General features: G+C 43.8%; 1 protein-coding gene across 3 annotated transcripts in view; it reads left to right on the top strand.

Annotated features, from left to right (window-relative positions):
- Positions 1 to 3,267: 3,267 nt before the first annotated feature.
- Positions 3,268 to 15,721, top strand: part of WNT5B (Wnt family member 5B) — a 139,713-nt gene continuing 127,259 nt past the window's right edge. Inside the window, exon 1 of one of the 3 annotated variants that reach the window (XM_081210342.1) lies at positions 3,268 to 3,366. In XM_081210342.1, coding sequence (XP_081066468.1) covers positions 3,283 to 3,366 — 84 coding nt within the window. In that variant the 5' untranslated portion in view covers positions 3,268 to 3,282. Of the gene's footprint in view, positions 3,367 to 5,229; positions 5,509 to 15,721 lie in introns of those variants that run through there. The other 2 variants (XM_081210346.1, XM_081210344.1) reach the window with 2 other exon arrangements.

Below are 15,721 nucleotides of genomic sequence, written 5' to 3'. Positions count from 1 at the left end.
AATAAGAAGGTGTTTGCCTAGCATTGAAAAGATGAGCATTCCAAGTGCCTGACGAGAGAAATCCAGTGTCAGGACACCACAGCCTTATTATTATTATTATTTCATTGTTCCATGTATAGAATGCTTACTATCTGAACCATATGTGCCCCCTTCCCAGTCATCCATCACCTCACTTCAGACAGCAGGAGCACTCTGGGGATTGTATCATCAGATGATTATCAGTGTACAGGCAGGCTGGTGCAGGAGCAGGCTTTCTTCAGGAACCAGCAGCCCCAATTCATGTAGGCCTTTATAGAAAAGCCACCAGCACCTTGAACTGGAAACCTTGATCAGAGGCCAGTGCCTCTTAGAGCAGTCACTTGGGGGGGGCATTTAAAGAGGCAATAGATACAATTTATCCCCATCCTCCTTAACTACAGATGACACAACAGTGCTGTGTTGCTTTCTTTTCATTCACAGCAGTCCTTATCTAGTATTTCTATGCTAAGAGGCACTGCTGCATTATCTCTATTGACATCATGATGGATAGCAACCTACATATCTCACAGTTATTCATTAAGCTTGGAAATATAACCCAATGCCTTAAAAGTACATTCTAGCAAAGCAATAGCAAGTTTCTTTGAGACAAGCCATTATCGCTGACACTGCAACTGCTTTCAGACACAATTCTTGTATTATGAAGGAGGGAGAGAAACCACACCTTTTTATGTTTCTGTCACATCACCCATTTATTTGTGCTTGCTTTATTTGTGCTTGCAATAATATCTGTGGGCCTTCTAGATGGCATATACTGGAAAAGCAGCAAGGAACTGCCATTCTTTACTGCCATCTCATAGTAAATGAATGGTACCATGATAGGGGTTGCTTGCTTACCCTGCTCTAGTTGCCGGGAGCATAATAATAGCAATGGATGCTGAATTTAGAGCTCCACTTATGCCATGAATTCATTATTGTGTCCAAGAGCCTGGGGAAGCAAAGTAGCAATGATTTGTGAAGTCCGTGTCCATGTGTAGGTTAGTTTCTGCAGACACCATCTCCAAGTGTACATGCCAGTTACACATTTTGGGGAGCCTTCAGACAGCATACTATCAGTGGACTCCTGCTCCCCCACTAGCCCATAACAGTATATTTTGCTCACTGTCTATACTGGTCACTCTATAAATTGCACCATATATATAGTTAAGCAGTATTAAAACATAATAAATATGTAAACTGTAGAAACAGAGAACTTAAAGGGCACAAAAGAATCAGCAATGTTTAATTCAAGACCAGATCAGCCTATAGTCACAATATAACAATATATGAGAGCTAGTGTGGTGTCATGGTCCGAATGCTGCACCAAGACTAGAGAGACTAGCTTTGGGAAGGTGATGTGAGAGCTCTAGGATCTTGGCAGAGCCTCACCCCTCCTTCCTAAAGCCCCTGCTTCCCTTAACCTGGCTTTGGGAAGGCACCACGATTTTAGCCTCACACATGGCATGATATTGCCAAGTCCGCCACTGCTCATCACTTGGTTTCTTCACATTTGTACAACTGAACGTGTGGCTTAGTTTCATTGGGGAAAAACATTGCAACTGATATGAAAAGTTATCTTGTGTTTCAGTCTTCATGCAAGCAAGTTAGGTAACCCTTGATGCTGTGGTCATCCAGTGGCAAACATGCATGTGTAAATTGAGCCAAAGTTGCCTGATCTTAGAGGGGGGGGGAGGGGAAAAAAGATGATGACTTGGAGTGCTTCCCAAAAACATGCAGTTTACATAAGCACCTCAGAAAAACCACACTGAATCAAACCGGGGTCCATCATACAGGCCATCTTCCTGTTGTAATAGTGGGCAACCAGATGCCTATGAGAAGCCCACAAACAGGACTTGAGTGCAACAGCACCCTCTCAACTTGTGATTCCCAACAACTAGTATTCAGAGACACACTGCCTCCAACAGTGTAGGTAATACACAGACATCATGGTTAGTAGCCACTGACTACCTCATCCTCTATGAATTTGTATAAACTCATTTTAAAGCCGTCCAAGTTGATGGCCACTACATCTTGTGGGAGCAAATTCCAGATTTTAACTCTGCACTTGTAAATGTAACATGTAAATGATAAGTATGCTTGAATGGACATTTGCAAACATCTGTTTGTTGCGTTTACATTTGTAGCTGTAGATTTAAAATCTCCTTAGGGTATACTTAACAGTGTAGTGTGTGACCATGTTTTTCCCCTTCACCAAGATTATCTTCATGCTGGAAAAACATTACATCTGTAGTAGCTCTTGGTTACCAATGGAATGTGTACAGTAAATGTTAATGCCAGCTAGTTTGGTCTATGTCTGAACTAGTAGCTTATTCTTAAAAGATAAGGTTGCTTAATGCTTTCAGTCATAACTTCACAAAACTGGTAGACTTCACTTCAACTCTTCGGGCTGCAATTTTCCCTTCTTATGTGCTTGCTAACCTTTTGGAATTTTTTAGCAAGCCCTGGAGGCTATTTCTACAACCCAAGTCTAACAGCGTTTGTGTATCAGCTGTAGCCATCCTTGTGGAGATGATAAGATGACCTAAGCTTAGATTAATGCTGAAAGACCAGGCCTGTGGCCTAAATCCTTGTGTGCAGGTTGAAGGAAAGGACATAACAGAATGCGGGAGCGGGTATATGTAAAAATGAAACAGAACAAAATTACGAATAAAGATGTTTCACATTAAACTTAGCAATTTTTAAATATGCTCTTTGGTGTAAGTCTCTTGGAGACCTGTTAGGTTACAAGTTACTAATAATTATAAATTAATTAATTAATTAATTAATTAATGATGTTATGGTAAGTAGGAAAGGTGGGGTTGAAGGGCTCATGGAACAACAGTTCGGCAATATTAGTTGGGGTAAAGAAGGGGGATTAATTGGGTGGAAATGGGTTTCAGGGGATTACTAGCTCTATTTAAATTCATTCCAAAATTCAGTTTACAGTGAAATTGTTTTTACTGTTTCTCTAATAAACACTCTAGAATGTGTTAGCCCTGGATAACGGTCAGAGAACTCCATGCTTAAATGGTTTGAGCACGTGATATAGCAAGGTAAACTGAGCATCCACACCACATGTTTAAAACACATGGCTTCCCCCCAAAGAATCCTAGGAACTGTAGTTTGTTAAGGGTGAAAGGAACTGTATTCCTTTGAGGGTTGGCCTACAGTTCCCAGGATTCCTTGGGGGAAGCCATGACTGTGAAAGTGGTTTAAATGTGCCCTAAATGCATGGCATGGATGTGACAAATCTTTGCCAACCAAGTGATGGTTTGGGCTGCAACTCCCATCAGTCACAGCAGTCTAAAACATCTGAAGGGCACCAATTTGGCACAGGCTGCAGTAAGACTGGTGAGTGATCTCAACTCAATAGTTGCCAAGTTTGTTTTCTTCAGGCTGCAGAGTGGGGAGGGCTAGACTGCCCCTTTCTCTTTTCTGCCTGGAGGGAAGCTAAAACTCCCTTTCTATTGCCAGAGACCTTCTTCAAATGGAACCACTCTTGCCTTTATAACGAACCAGTGTGAAGACTGAGTGACTCCCTCAAAGGGACACCTGTTGACTCAGGTTTTCCCCTTACGTGTGCAGAAAAGGACAAAGGAAAGGTTGTTCAGACAAGCTTACATTTTTAACACTGAATGAACCTTATCGCCAGCCCCTATTCCCTTTGCGGCTTGTTTACAGCCTGCTTATTTTGGGACTGGCTGTGTAGTCTGCCATTGAAGTGTAATAATTATTCTTAAAGCTAAAAATTGCACCAAGCAAGTCTTGAATGTCTGCCCACTTTGGGAATTAGGGACACTCTCTGCATGCTGATACACTTATTGCCGTTCAATGGTGTGTTTTGGCTTTGACTTTATTTGCCTTATTGTAACTGTGGAGATAATCAAGACAGACTGTTTACACAGCAACCCAGGGTTCACCAGAAGACTGCTGGATTGAGTCTCAGAAGGATCTCGCTGCTAGCAGAATTGCCAAAGTGATATTTTCTCTGGGTCCAAAACTCAAGAGAAAGGGAAACCTTTGTGCTGTGGTTCCCTTTTTAAATAATAATAATAATAATAATAATAATAATAATAATAATAATAATAATAATAATAATGGAAATGTCTGTTTTGGCAACTGCTGTGTTCCCAACCCTAGTGGGCCTTGGGACATAAGCAAGATATTGTGGGGAACGGCCTTAGCTCAATGGTAAAGCATCTGCTTTGCAGGCACATGGTCCCAGGTTCAGTCCTCAACATTTCCAGTTAGGACTAAGAATATCTCCTGTCTGAAGCATTGGGAAGCTGCTGCCAGTCAGTGTAGACTTTGTATAAGGAGCTTCCTAGGCTCCTCTCCCGTGCAGCAAGGAGAGTGGGACTGGGGGAGACTGCAGACAAGTTGGGAGTCGGACCCCTGAACTGCCAACTAAGGCCCAAAGATGTGCAGAAATTTGAAACCATCTTGGCAGCAGATAATTTGGGGAGATGGGGTTCAAAAGCTATTGCTGTGTTCTTAAGTGAATAATCTAAGACAAAAAAGGATGTTCACCTAGTTTATATGCGGCTCATTCAGAGGAAGCATACAGCAAGTTCTTTGCATTATGGTACCTTCAGATCTTTGTGTGTGTTGCTATATTGTCCCACACAGTTGCTTTGTACTAAAATGCCATACTTTGACAGCAGGAAACTCCCATGCAGAAATGTGCTCAGGATCTGCTTCTCTGAGCTCATTTGAATCTTGGCAGAATTAGCTTTCACTTTTGGGAACTTATTAAGGGGAAACAGCTTGGATGGGCATTACTTTTCAAAATGTATAGTAGGCTAAGACCCAACTTTTATAGTCAAGATATAAGGGTGAACCTCCACCTCTTTTTCTTCTTCCACTCCACCTTTTTCTTTCTGTGCATGGCAGCCATTTTGTGCTGGCACCCATGACACATATCTATATATTAGCATGTTGAAAACAACAATACGCACACCAAAAAAGTCTCTCTCTGGCTCTGTTAGGAATTGAAAACGAAACCTAGAGGGGCTACCAAGCACTGAGTGCTATTTAATATATAAATAGCACTCCCAGCTTTCTGTTATTTGTTACTGCAGGCAGACTACACAGTTCATTCCCATTTGTATCAAGGTAAGGCCGAGAGTTAGGCCTCATTTATGCCATACCATACATTTAAAGACTGGCCACTTTAAACAAACAAGGCTTCACCCAATGCATCATGGGAGCTGTAGTTCATTAAGGGTTTATTTCCCTCACAGAGCTCTATTCTCAGAGTTCCCTGAGAACAGGAACTGACTGTCAAATCGCCCTGTGAGGGGAATATTGGGGCCTCCTAGCAGCTCCCGGCACCCTTAAGAAACTTTGGTTCCCAGGATTCTTTGGCAGTTAATGTGGTATAATAGAGGTCAAGTTTCCCAAAGGAGACACTATGAGCTGAAGGTTTAGGCAAGGCCTCAGACTATCACCTCTGTTGGAGCTTAAGAAGGAAGTGAAGAGCAGAGCACAAAGGTATGTAATTTTTTTCTTTCTTTTGTTGTGTTAATGGTATATTCTGTGGTGCGGTGGGGTGGGGGCGTGCTAGGAGAAATTCTCTGGGCCTAATTTCTTACTTCTGTGGTAGGCATGAGGTGCTCAAGGAAGTTTTGCTAAGTGGGTGGGGAGGTGCGTTAGCAAGGCCTACATTTCGGCTCTTGAGTATGTTCCGTTTTTATACGCCCCAAGTACACTTGTAAAAGCACTTGGTTTGTGTGTTTGTTTATTTCTAAATCCCAGTTGCTGGAGCACTGTTACCAACACAGGGCAGTTGTCCTTTTTTCTTTTGAATGAGAGGGATTTGCGGCTTTAGCTTGCATGGTATTACACAGGGCCATTTAATTGTTTATCTTGACAATAGGTGTTCGTTGTGTGGAGCCAGTTAGCTGATTGTGTAAAGCCAGAGAGCTGTCTTTAGACACAGTGACCAGACCTGCACCCTCTCCCACAATATTAGAACTTGGGGGGTCATCCCAGTTACACTGATAGACAAAGCACATGAAGATTATTACTGTAAGAGGCATAGGCGCCGACTCCATGGGGCTTGAGGGGGCCCGAGCCCCCTCAAAAATTCGTTTGGGGGGCTCCGCCCCCCAATAATCTCCGGCGCCCCTCCAGCAGAGCGCCATCGCCGCCCCTCCCCCAGCCCAAAATGCACAGGGTCGGGCTGCATGCCTCCTGCCCTCCCTCCCGAGCAAAAGCTCCACCCAATTTCCTTCGGAGCTGATTAATAGGCGCAGCACGCTCTCCCCTATTCGCTCACGAGGAGGCGGCGCCACTTTATTTGCATATTCATGAGCTTATTTATTATTCATGAGCTTTCCCGGGGCCCCCCAATATTTTTTATAAGTCCGCGTCCCTGGTAAGAGGTGGCGGCAGGCAAGGTGGTTAGAAAAAAATAACATAAGAGCCTGTTGGATCAGGCCAATGCCCCATCTAATCCAGCACCCCATTCATTCAGTGATGAGCCAGATGCCTGGGGGAAACCAGAAAGCAGGACCCCAGCACAAAAGCATGCTCTTCTTCTGTGGCTTCCATCAATTGATGTCTCTGACTATGGAGGCAGAACATAATGGGAAATGGCTCTATATCAGCTACAATGATTATATGAAGCTTCCAGGTTTAGAGGCAGTATACTACTGAATTCCAGTTGCTAAGGGAATTCCAGTTGCTGGGTAGGTTATTGCCTTCTTGCCCAGCTTCTGGGTCTGGATGCTAGACTAGATGAGTTCTTAAAGGTAAAGGTAAAGGTACCCCTGCCCGAACGGGCCAGTCTTGACAGACTCTGGGGTTTGTGCACCCATCTCACATCTATAGGCCGGGGGCCAGCGCTGTCCGGAGACACTTCCGGGTCACGTGGCCAGCGTGACAAAGCTGCATCTGGCGAGCCAGCGCAGCACACGGAACGCCGTTTACCTTCCCGCTGGTAAGCGGTACCTATTTATCTACTTGCACCCGGGGGTGCTTTCGAACTGCTAGGTTGGCAGGCGCTGGGACCGAGCAGCGGGAGCGCACCCCACTGCGGGGATTCGAACCGCCGACCTTTCGATCGGCAAGCCCTAGGCGCTGAGGCTTTTACCCACAGCGCCACCCGCGTCCCAGATGAGTTCTTAGTCTGATGCAAAAGGGCTACTGTTATAAGCCTGAGGAATACTCAAGTGCATTCAGGGCTTCCCATACAAATTTGTTTGGCCACTGTGGGAACAAAATGCTGGATTGGGTGGGGTTTTGGTCTGACCCACCAGTTCTCTTAGGTGCTTAGAGTGGGAGGCTGCTTTCCCCCACCATTCCTGAAAGACGCTGCAGCCATTGTTGTTGTTTTACCCCATCTTTATTGCAGGGAGTTCAAACCTGTGATTACTCAAGGGACTGGATACCACATGTTGGGATTCACAAGTGGGAAGAGTGGTGTTGCACTTGGGTCCTGCTTGTAGGCTTCCCAGAGACATCTAGTTGACCCCTATGAGAGAAGGATGCTGGACTGACTAGATTGGTCATTGGTTTCACTTGTGTAAAAATGATGACAGATAAACATGCTAGGCAGAGCTCTCAGATCATTTGACATCATCTTGCAATGGAAGCAGATACTGTAATGGGTTTGGTATTGAATAGTGGGAAACTGAACTGATGTATTACCAATGATATTGGAAGGCTTGCCACTCAGAGCATCTGCTTTGCATGCAAAAGGTCCCCAGTTCTCCTGGTAAGACTGGGAATGTCTCCAGTCAGAAAACCTGGAGAGCGGCTGCTGGTCAACATAGATAATGTTGAGCTACATAGACCCAAGAGTCTGACTTGAACTTTATTTCTGTTACCGTGTGCTGTTTCCCTCCTCAAATGCTGAGCAGGCCTGGATCTCTATCTGTGTGTCAGGGTTGGAGTCAGGTGTAGGTCAGCAACAAAACAATAAATCACCCGAGGGCAGTGACGTTAACTCCTTATTCAAGGGAAGCAAACTGCAACCTGTGCCTACTGGTCTCACTAACCCTTTCCAGGCGGTCTTGCCCCAATGAAGCAGTTGTGAGGACTGAAGGTCCTCACTTTCTCAGTGCCCACTAGGACTTCTCCCCTCCAGGGTATTTCCTACATGGTCTCAGGCTGTGTCTGTGAAGAAGCACCTTATATTCTGCCCATTTCATTTCTCTTGGGGTTCTAGGAGACCAGGGTGGAGAGGAGCTGCTCACCGCAGGAGGGGGAGACTCCCTGGCTTCTTCATCAGCCTGCCTCTCCTGGCCCCACTGCCCCCTAGTCCCCGCTTTGGCCTCGGAGTCTAAATTATCACAGCCTCTTCCTGTTCACTAAACCATGTCACCTCTTCTGCTGCGGATGCCTCGTCCTCCCAGTCTGCTTCTTCTCCCTCTATCCACTCATTGTTGTCCCACCACCAATGCCTGGGCTCTGAGCCTTCTTCCCCTGGGGGTTCCCTGGCTGGTGCCTCCCACCACTCCTCTGCATCCAGCCACTCCATGACACTGTACAACATTGCAAAATGGAGCAGAACAAGAGGAAAACTTATTTTGGGTACCTAAAGTGAACTGAGGTCGGAGACGGCTTTGTCATCTATTTATTTGTATTGGATGCAGCAGAGCAATGGAGAGAACGCAATGACACCACTTCCCACCTCTTTTCCTTTTAAGTTTTCATTGTTGTCAAGACACCTTGTTCACTGTATTTCGGTATGACACTGCTTACTTTTCTGAGCATGTTTAGGCGTGACACTAGTGTACAGTATTTGAGAATTATGTCACGGCAGAATGTGTTACAGTCTGCAGCTGTGCAGTTAAGCGTCTGGCCGAATTGTTTGGGTATGTATTTAAATTAGCGTGCACTTTCCAAAGAAATATCCCCTCTGAAGCCAGCCAACCAGATCTAATTTCAATGTTTGTCAGCTTTGGCTGCTCATAGTACTTCTGACAGTGCTTATATAAATACTATGCTTTTCATAGGGAAAGGTCGGTGGATACGTTTCAATAGAATGGTGTGAGACAAAACGGACCCAAACATGACTCGCAAGCCAATTGTCCTCAGCAAACCCAGCTCAGGGAGAACAAATGGCTGGTGGTTTAATTCTTTGTTGACAAACCATGTACTTGCAGTAGCTCCAAAGGTGCACATAATGCACACACAGGCTTCTGGTGACTATTTTCTGGTGACCCTGCCCTACCTTGTGCTCCAAACTGGACTGTTGGGGCAACAGCATAACCACGTCTCCACCCAAACTTAAGTACTCACATCTGATGGGTCATGTACAAGCAACGTGTGACTTCTCCTACACAGAAGTTGTCACTGTGCCTGCCGCTTTAAACCGCTCCTAGTCCTGGGGGACAGCAGGGGAGGCATCCCGCCCTTGCCCCAGCCCCAGCTCCTGCTCCTACTCCCCCAAACTCTTCCTTATCATTCAGCCTTGGCACAAAACCCCATAAAACACCTCCTCCTTCCACTGCACCAGCCTCTGGCTCCGCTGCCTCCACCACACGATTTTCAGAGCCCTGCCCGTCCCTGACACCAACACCTGACCATTTCAAAGGAGAGTTGCGCCTTGATCCTCACTCTCTTGGGTGTTTGCTGAAAGGCTTTTACCTCCTGAGACAGAGACTCAAGGACACCTCCTGGAGCCCGAGGACACTTTCATAGGCTAAACTGGGGGCAGCTGGTACTGGCAATCTGCTTGCTGTTTAACTTTTCTACAGTGTCCCAGAGTAATGGGTGCTCCAGGGCATGACAGGACAGTCAACTCAACTCAGTGATACCTTGGGCCAAGTAGGTACCGGGTTGAAGGTGCCAGTTACTGTTGCCACCTCTGCCTATCAGGGAGTGAAGATTATACTGTCAACAAGAAGCCACAGTCAATCTGTATTCCCAGGGTTCAGTGCCATCTTCATCTCTTAGTCTATGGCAGGCATGGCCACCTCCAGCTGTTTTAGGACTACAATTCCCATCATCCCTGACCTCTGGTGCTGTTAGCTAGGGATGATGGGAGTTGTAGTCCCAAAACAGCTGGAGAGCCAAGTTTGGCCATGCCTGGTCTATGGGAATCAAGTGCAGTGAAACACAGTTACTGTATATCCGACTCAGGGCTGAGTTTCACCATCGTGAGGTCCTGGAGCAATCTGCCAATGCATGTAAGCATTTTTATTTTATTTTTAAGATTAGAATATTGATGCTGATTGCCACAGAGCTGCTTCTATGCCTGGTGAAGCGGGCTTTACTCTTACAAAGACCTAAAACACCCAAAGCAGTGCTAGTTTGTAAATGAAGAAGCACAAGTGAGCACTTTAGGAGAAAATGTGGAGAGACAGGGCTGTGTTTGCATGTCTGCTGGAGATGGGATGCCTTTCCCACTTAATGCCGGAAGGTGTAAGCAGCACCAGTTGTTTTTGTTTACCTTTGGAGGCTTTCAGGTAAGCTTGAGATTTGCAACAAAGACAACTAAAAGCCTGAATTTGCATTTAATCCTAAAGCCAACATTCTACCTGATTCAGACCATGAACTGGGAGAGTGTGTTTGTCTTTTCTTTTCTTTTGGCTTTGATTTCTTACAAGTTTGTTGTCATTTATAAGGATTTACAGGAGACCACAATGTTTGATAAGACAATTGGCAATAAACATGTGACAGTGACACACCTGTCTGGGAAATGGGACAAGATTCTGAAGCAGAGAAAGGGGGAGAGAGGTTTTTTTAGCATTTTCATTTGCTTCATGTATCCATCACAGCGTCCAAAGCATCTTTTGAATTTTTAATTATAGAAGTCTAAATGAATCACCACCATGAGTACAATTTTGTCATGCCATTTAAAAAAATGCAAGCGATTGTCTCAGTTTTACTCAGCTGAGTTTGGCCTTTGAGACAATGCACTGCTGTCTCCCATGGGTGTGAACACACACCACTTAAACTTTCCAACGAAAGGAACATAGCTCTTTCTGGATAGTGTATATGCGGCGCCAGGTTATGCATATTTTCTAAGATGTAAATTCCACTATACTCAATTGGACTTACTACCTAGTAAGTGTGTTTAGGATTGCAACTGATGTAAACAAAATCTGCTCCTTTTCCCTTATGGGGTATCCAAGAGCCCATATAGAGTCCTTAAGTGGGTTCCCTATTGGTAGGAGAAAATAACAGAGGCCAACCAAATAATATAGAGAAGCAAAGCAGCTAGTAAGCCTGATCTTTATTAAACTGTTGCAGCAGGGTCCTCACCACATGCAGGAGGGAGGAGGAACCCAGAACAATGGTGTGCAAGCCCTTATAAAGACTTTTGAAATTGTCCACCCTGTAGCCCAAGACCACCCCCAGAAACATCATACATACATCACAGAAGGAGGCGGTCTGCAGCAGAAATTCTGTCTGTCAGGATATGTGGCAATAGCCAGTGATTGCTTACTTGGGCAGCCTGGCCATTCTTTTGTGATGGTAAATACTTTAATTCCTGAATCGAGGTCACAGGCTCACCTTTAAAGTAATGTTGTCCACCTTTCCAGCAATACAGCCAATGTGCTGAAAGACATTAATTCAGCTTTGAATGCTCAGTAATCTGATTTGTACATGAAACATGTACAAAAGAGAACCATGTATCCTAGCCTGAGCTCCTTGGGGAAATGATCAAAATTGTGCCTAGCATTCAAATGTTGATGAAGAATCCACCTTGGAAACACTTATGCTGAGTTTCACAATCGTATCTTGAGAGGCAGTTGAAAGTATGCCCAAATGGACAAAGTAATGCCAAAGCAACATTTTATGGTGCACCATCTTGATTCAGAATGGTGTCTGACATACAAGTGTCAATGAAGACCACTGTCCTACCTCTTGAAACCTCATGCCAAGTTTGGTCACAATATCTCAAGAGGCAGCCGAACCCATAGAGAAACCCATAGAGAAGAGTTGGATAGGCAGGCAGACAAATAATTTTCCAAAATACAGTAGATAAAAAGAGCCTGCTGGATCAGGCCAATGGCCCATCTAGTCCAGCATTCTGTTCTCACAGGGACCAACCAGATGCATGTGGGAAGCCCAAAAGCAAGACCTAACCACAACAGCATTCTACCCACTTGTGATTCAAAAAAAGCTGGTATTCAGGTACATACTACCTCCAACAGTGGAGGTAGAACACAAGTGAACACATGATGTTCTTCCTTCCTTCCACCAGTTTATCTTCACAACACCTTTGTGATGCTCAAGGTCACCCAATGAGCTTTATTGCCTGAGCAATAATTGGAACATGGGTATATCTGGCCTAACTCTTGACACTCTATCCAGTATACTGCACCAGCTATAGTGTAACTAACAATATATATTTAAAGTAATTGTGTGCATTTCTGTCCACTTCTTAACAATGTTTTTGGAAATGCTACGTCTAGTTGGAGTAAGTCTAGTTTTTCTCCTGGGACACTAGTGTAATGCAGAGACTGCTCTTGCAGTGAACCCTCTGCCCCAAGGATGGGAAACCTGTATCCCTCCAGATGTTGTTGGACTACACATTCCACCATCGTGGACCAGACCATTGGCTGGGCTGGCTGGGGCAGATGGGAGCTGGAGTGCAGCAACATCTGGAGGGCCACAGGTTCCCCTTCCTTGCTCTTTACAAGGTTAAAGTGTGTGTGGTTCAGGGTCTGAATTGGCTGAAATGCCACAACTCCAAATAAGTGAATGTGCCCTTACTAGTAAGCTAAGCCCTCTGTTACTTAACAGCTGCCTTCCTCCATGCCTCTTCATGACTGTGAGCCAGCCATCTGCCCTGCTTTAGCTTATTCTGAACATTTTTTTTGCAAACTCAGGGTTTTCCTGTAAACTGTGTGCAGCTATTAATTTGTTTGCACGTCTATACATTACAGGCATGTTTCTTAGAAACCAGCATGTCTGCGGGATATAATTACTGTGCTTTGCATTTGGTTCGAGTTCTAAATGTGGGAACATTTATTTTCTTCTGAGTAGAGGATGTATAATGACATGCATTGCTTTTATGGGCATGTGCGTTACTTTGCTAAGTTACTCATGAGGAGGTAAGCTAAGAGTTGTACTGACTCTCCCAAGCAAGTGCTAATAAAAGCACTTGCTCATACACCACTCCAAACTGTAGGTACTGTAGCTCCTTTAATGTAGGCTATTCTAGAAATAATGAAAATATATTTATTGGAGGTGGATGTGGCATGTTCACTCTTTTAGTATCTAAAATAGCCCATTTCAGTTGATTTGTTCTCTTCCTGTACACAATGGGCCGACTGTATTCTGTCTCCCACCTCTTCCTCCTCACCGTCCATCACTGTTGCCCCTGCATGTAGTAGCAACCTGACTATCCATGCTAGCAACTAAGAAACTTAATCCAAATAGTTGGACAAGTCTTAACATGCAAAAAACTTCACCCTTTTCTAGCCTGTAACCACCCATGGATTGACTGAGGTGGGATTTGTAGCTGCACCCCAGAACATAATATCTATGCTTATATAATGCCATCTGCATTGTTTAATGTTGATACATAATCTATAAGCATGCATCTGGCACCACTGTAGGATGAGAAGGTGTGGTTTATAGATCACACACAGACCTTCAAATTAGGGTTCAGCATTGTTCTCTTCCTGTACACAATGTCCCAAATGAGTTATTCAGTGACCTCCCCAGTGGTTCTGTAGCTATCTCCTTCCCTTACTCTGCAGATCTAGACCAGCAACCAAGTCTCCTTAATTCACCCACTTAATTCCTTTCCTTTATTGCAACATGCATTTGTACCAGCAATAGCAAGAACAAGCCGTAGCTAAATACTAAATGTTCTGTTCAGGTTCAGACTCTATTAGAGTGTCCTACCTATGAACACAGGATAATCCCTACTGGATCAGATCAAAGGCCCCTCTAGTTCACATTGGCAGAACATGAGGACAACAGCCATTTTCTGCTGCGGTTCCCCACAAGCTGGTACTAGGGACATACTGCCTCTGATCTGGAGGTACTATACAACCATAATATACTGTTTATAAAGCTCAATGTAACATAGATGGCACTACATGAATAAAGAAATAACCATGGCTAGTTGCTACTGATAGCCTTACCCTCCATGATATCTTCCTTCTTCTTTATATACATAAAAATGTAAAGCGGCCATCTCACAACCCCCATTGGAAGATTTGTAATGACTTATTTCAATCCTGAATTTGCATGAACTCAGGGTTGGGAAGGGGAGCAGATGAGAAGGCAGATTTTAAAATGGTAGTTTTATACAATAGCATGCCCCCCTTACCCCTCTTCTTCTAAACTGAAGAGGATAACCTTTTTCAGACTGAGTCCCAAATTATGGGGGCCCTTGAAGGCATCTGAGAAACATTTTTGCATCACAGAATCACAACAGGGGATCCATGGGGCTTGTCAGTTTTTGTTTTTTTTTTAAAAAAAACTCCTTCTGTTCTTCTCATTAAACATGACAACTCTTGAATTTGGTGATACCTTGCTTGATTTATGGTATTCGTTCTGGCTAAGCTTCTGTTACTGTGGTTTTGAGTAATCCCCAATGTTCTGGAAAGAGCTGACCCTCTTGACTTTCCCGCATTCTTAACTCCAGATCATTTACAAACAAGTTGGAGAGCACTGGTCTCAAAACAGATCCTTGGGGAACCTCACTGTTTATAACCCTCCATTATGAGAACTCTCCATTTGTTCCTACTCTCTCCTTCCTGTTCTTTAACCAGTTATTGATCCATAAGAGGACCTCTCCCATGATTGTTTGCTCAGCTGTCTTTGGAGAAAGACTTCGTCAAACACTTTTTTGAAAGCCCAAGTAAACAGTGCTTACTGAATCCCCCCTATCCACATGCTCATCCAAAGCCTAGTAAGACAGGAACAACCTTTTCAGAAGGCTTGTTGAGACTTCTTCAGCAAAATTTGTTCTTCCATATTCTTGATCATTTTTTAAATAAGGCTTTCCAACAATTTATCTAGAACAAACATTAAACTAAGCAGCCTATAATTTCCTGGATATCTGTCTATCTATCATCTATCTATCTACTATCTATCTATCTATCTATCTATCTATCTATCTATCTATCTATCTAATCTATCATCTATCTATCTATCTAAGTGAGAACATGAGAACAGGTCTGTATTATGTATTTATGTGAAATAAGAAGCTGCATAATTGCAAGTGCGGCAAAGAAGAACAGCAGTATGTTTGCTCACTTCCCAGTTCTCTTGGCAGAGACGAATCTTAGGGACCAGTTACATATTTTTGTTAGCAGATCAGCAATTTCACATTTAAAAACTCTCAGATGGATAGCATCTGGAAGCAGTGATTTGTTCATAAGAATTTTATCTCTTGTCACAACTATTTGTATCAGTTCTTCAGACTCCCTTTCTTTAGAAGAAAGGACAAGCACAGTATTTGCCCTACATTTTTTGCCGTGAAGACTAGCAAAATAATTCATTTGGTTGCTCTGCAGTCTTCTTTTCCTCCTTTAGCACACTTTTAATTCCCTTACCATCCAGTGGTCAATCGTCTTCCTACCCTTCTGAAGCCTTTAAATATATATTTTTGTTATTCTTAATTATTTTAGCAATACACTCCTGTAATAATACCAATAGCAATGCATATAGCAATGACAATACATTAATAATTCGGTATTATTATTTGCATCCCTTTTGCATTTTTTGTCAGCTTGTATTACTTTTATCAAAGTTTATGTTCCTTTTTGTTCTCCTCAATGTAACC

The sequence above is a fragment of the Podarcis bocagei genome (genome assembly GCF_964188305.1).
Source record: "Podarcis bocagei genome assembly, chromosome: 10".
Classification (NCBI taxonomy): domain Eukaryota; kingdom Metazoa; phylum Chordata; class Lepidosauria; order Squamata; family Lacertidae; genus Podarcis; species Podarcis bocagei.
The sequence above is the reverse complement of the archived record's forward strand: the minus strand, read 5'-3'. Positions and strand labels throughout refer to the sequence as shown.